The sequence below is a fragment of the Durio zibethinus genome, chromosome 18 (assembly GCF_047325235.1).
Source record: "Durio zibethinus cultivar Kanyao isolate XHJ-2024 chromosome 18, ASM4732523v1, whole genome shotgun sequence".
Lineage (NCBI taxonomy): Eukaryota > Viridiplantae > Streptophyta > Magnoliopsida > Malvales > Malvaceae > Durio > Durio zibethinus.
In genome coordinates this window covers 2,299,757-2,302,323 of record NC_143179.1, presented here as the reverse complement: position 1 = coordinate 2,302,323, position 2,567 = coordinate 2,299,757, and the positions used below count along the sequence as shown (strand labels likewise).

The window sequence follows — 2,567 nt, the reverse complement described above, 5'->3', positions numbered from 1 at the left end:
TGCTTACAGCTTCAAGCGCTCTGGAATCTGACCAAATAATTTGGACGCTTTCAAAAATGCTTTCACAACAAACATTGACGTGACTTTGCGAGGTCAATTCGGCGTAACAACCACGACAACTGTGGCCCAATAATTCTAAGTCAGTCAATCGTAAGAGCAATCGTTCGACTCCTTGGAATTTATATTAAGGTCCGTCGACGTTTTCCAAACTTCCAGGGATTTGTTTTCATATTGGCGTTTTCCATACGCTTTGGAAGAACTATATATACCAACTTATAGCATGAGGAAAATCCATGGACAGTCACAAAATTAATTAACTTTACTCCATCAAACTAGCAAACATGGTTTTGCTGATGAATCTAAGCAAGAACAAGTCTCCCATCGTTATCGCTGCACTAAATTCAAGGTTGTCCCAAAGGAGGGATAAGGTATACATTTTTTTCGTTCATTATTACCCTTTTTTTTTAAACAACAAACAGTAAACTTCAATTTGGAATTTTGTTGCCCGAAGTAATTGACAAATTAGTCACAAAAAATTTTGATGACTAATTCCGTTGATTTGCTACCTCCGTGTGCCACGTGGTAGTCTATGTAAATGTTTATGTGGCAAAAAATATGGGCCTGTTATATTTTTGGAGTAAATAATATCATATGTTCATGATTTTTATGTAATATTTTATTTTTCTTTCATAACTTTTAAAATTTAATTTTTAGATTTCCAAACTTTTAATAATATTTTAAATTCATTCATTTTCATGCATTGCCATGATGAAATTCATCATTCAACTTCACATGGATAGCCATATGGATATTAATGTTAACAAAAGTTTTTTCATCTATTACTAATTTATTATAATAATTATATGTGATATATCTCAGACAAATGAATTTAGAACATATTTTTAAAAGGTTGATTCAAAATTTGAGTTTTAAAAATCGTTAATGAAAGTAAAATATTGTACAAAAAAATCATGGAAGATGATTATTGGTGTATTTTAGTCATTATAAATTAAGTATTTAAAACTTTTTAAAAATAAAAATTTAGTGTTTAATGTTTTTATGTTAAAGTTATTTAATTTTCAATTTTAAAGTTTTCTGTTTATCAAACAGACATTAATTAAAAAAAAAAAAACCTTTAATAGATGTTTGTGAAATTCTCAATTGAAAATAGTTAAATGAAAATTAAATATGTAAAATAAAATTATATAGATAGATAAAACTCATGAATTTATCAATAATGTAGAGGGATTGACTAAAACTAATAGTACCTTTAAATGTTATTTAATACCGTTAATTATGTATACATTAATCACCATGATTGGATCTAGCTTTTGCATCCACATTAATTAATTTCATCTTTACTTTATATGATATATATTTCATTAATATTGGATCAGAAGAAAAGGAAGTTGAAAATACACAAGAATCTCATGAAAGGGGTAAGGTTGGAACAAAAGGGGATCAAAGAGGGGCAAAGACAAGTCCGAGACAAACTTAATGCCATAGAAGCTGAATGTGACCAACTCCGAAGAGAGACAAGCCTCATCGTACAGCAGAGTGCCAACACCCGAATTCGGCTTGCTTTCATGTTTGAAATCTTAAAAGCAAGAGAAAATAAAGACTTTACCAAAGCAGCTCAACTTACTCAGGCTCTTCGGTATAGTCCTTATCTCTGTACCTTTTTTTTTTTTTTTTTGTAAAATTTACATAAGATTATTAATTCAAGTTTGTGAATAAACAAACAAAAAAAAAAAAACAAATCAATAAAAAATTAATATAAAATCTTTTGTACTTTGAATTGATAGTTAGTTTCATGTGAAGTTTGTGGCAAACTAGAAGTAATATCAAACCGAGGATACTGTTCTCAGCTATTTGTTAGTAAAGATACTGAGAAAAAAAAAATGCAGATATATGCAATTGATTTAAAAACTTTGATTGTGCAGCTAATGTTACTCTTTTCTTTCTCATCTCTTCCTTGCAGTGAACTCATAGTGGAACAGAACGCTCAATTGGAAGCCTTTGGCGGCAGCTAATATTACGATTCTAGGGTTTATTGTTACTTTTAGCATGTTTTCGTTGGATTTTAAGCATAGATTGTAGTATTAGTAGTAATTAATGTTGTCAATATTTAATATTATAATATTAATCATATATAAAAAAAAAGACTGAGATATTGACAACATTAGAGATTAAAATATGAATATTTATGATCCTATTTTTATTTTTGGAATAAAAATTTAAACAAGCACTTTTGAGTATGACATATATGCACTTATTACAACTAGCTAAATGCTCAAGAGGGTGGATTTATAATATTTTTTGAATGGGTAGTAGTCAAGTTAAAAAAAAAAAAAATTTATGTTGTTTTACACTTGGTGGATCTAATTCAAGCTTATTCCACTTGGAGTCCAATCCAAACAATTTTGGCTTGAGACCCATAGATTTGTTGGATTTATTTTTTTGTCCTTTAGTTTGATGTATTATCTGTATGAGTTGCTTTAATATTTATTTGTGTTTTAATAATATATGCTTTGAGGAATATTTCAAAATAACATTGAATGAAAAAC

At 28.5% G+C, this 2,567-nt stretch overlaps 1 protein-coding gene across 1 annotated transcript; it reads left to right on the top strand.

Annotated features, from left to right (window-relative positions):
* Window positions 1-273: 273 nt before the first annotated feature.
* Window positions 274-2,261, top strand: LOC149513605 (uncharacterized). Its single transcript, XM_089746792.1, has 3 exons — window positions 274-428; window positions 1,398-1,657; window positions 1,982-2,261. Exons 1-3 carry the CDS (start codon window positions 342-344, stop codon window positions 2,031-2,033), a joined length of 399 nt encoding a protein of 132 aa, XP_089602918.1. The 5' UTR covers window positions 274-341; the 3' UTR covers window positions 2,034-2,261.
* Window positions 2,262-2,567: the final 306 nt, after the last annotated feature.

Coding starts and splice junctions, on each gene's coding strand:
- LOC149513605 (XM_089746792.1), top strand. CDS start 342: ATGGTTTTGCTGATGAATCTAAGCAAGAACAAGTCTCCCATCGTTATC. Junction 429..1,397: donor TGTCCCAAAGGAGGGATAAG/GTATACATTTTT, acceptor ATATTGGATCAG/AAGAAAAGGAAGTTGAAAAT. Junction 1,658..1,981: donor CAACTTACTCAGGCTCTTCG/GTATAGTCCTTA, acceptor TCTTCCTTGCAG/TGAACTCATAGTGGAACAGA.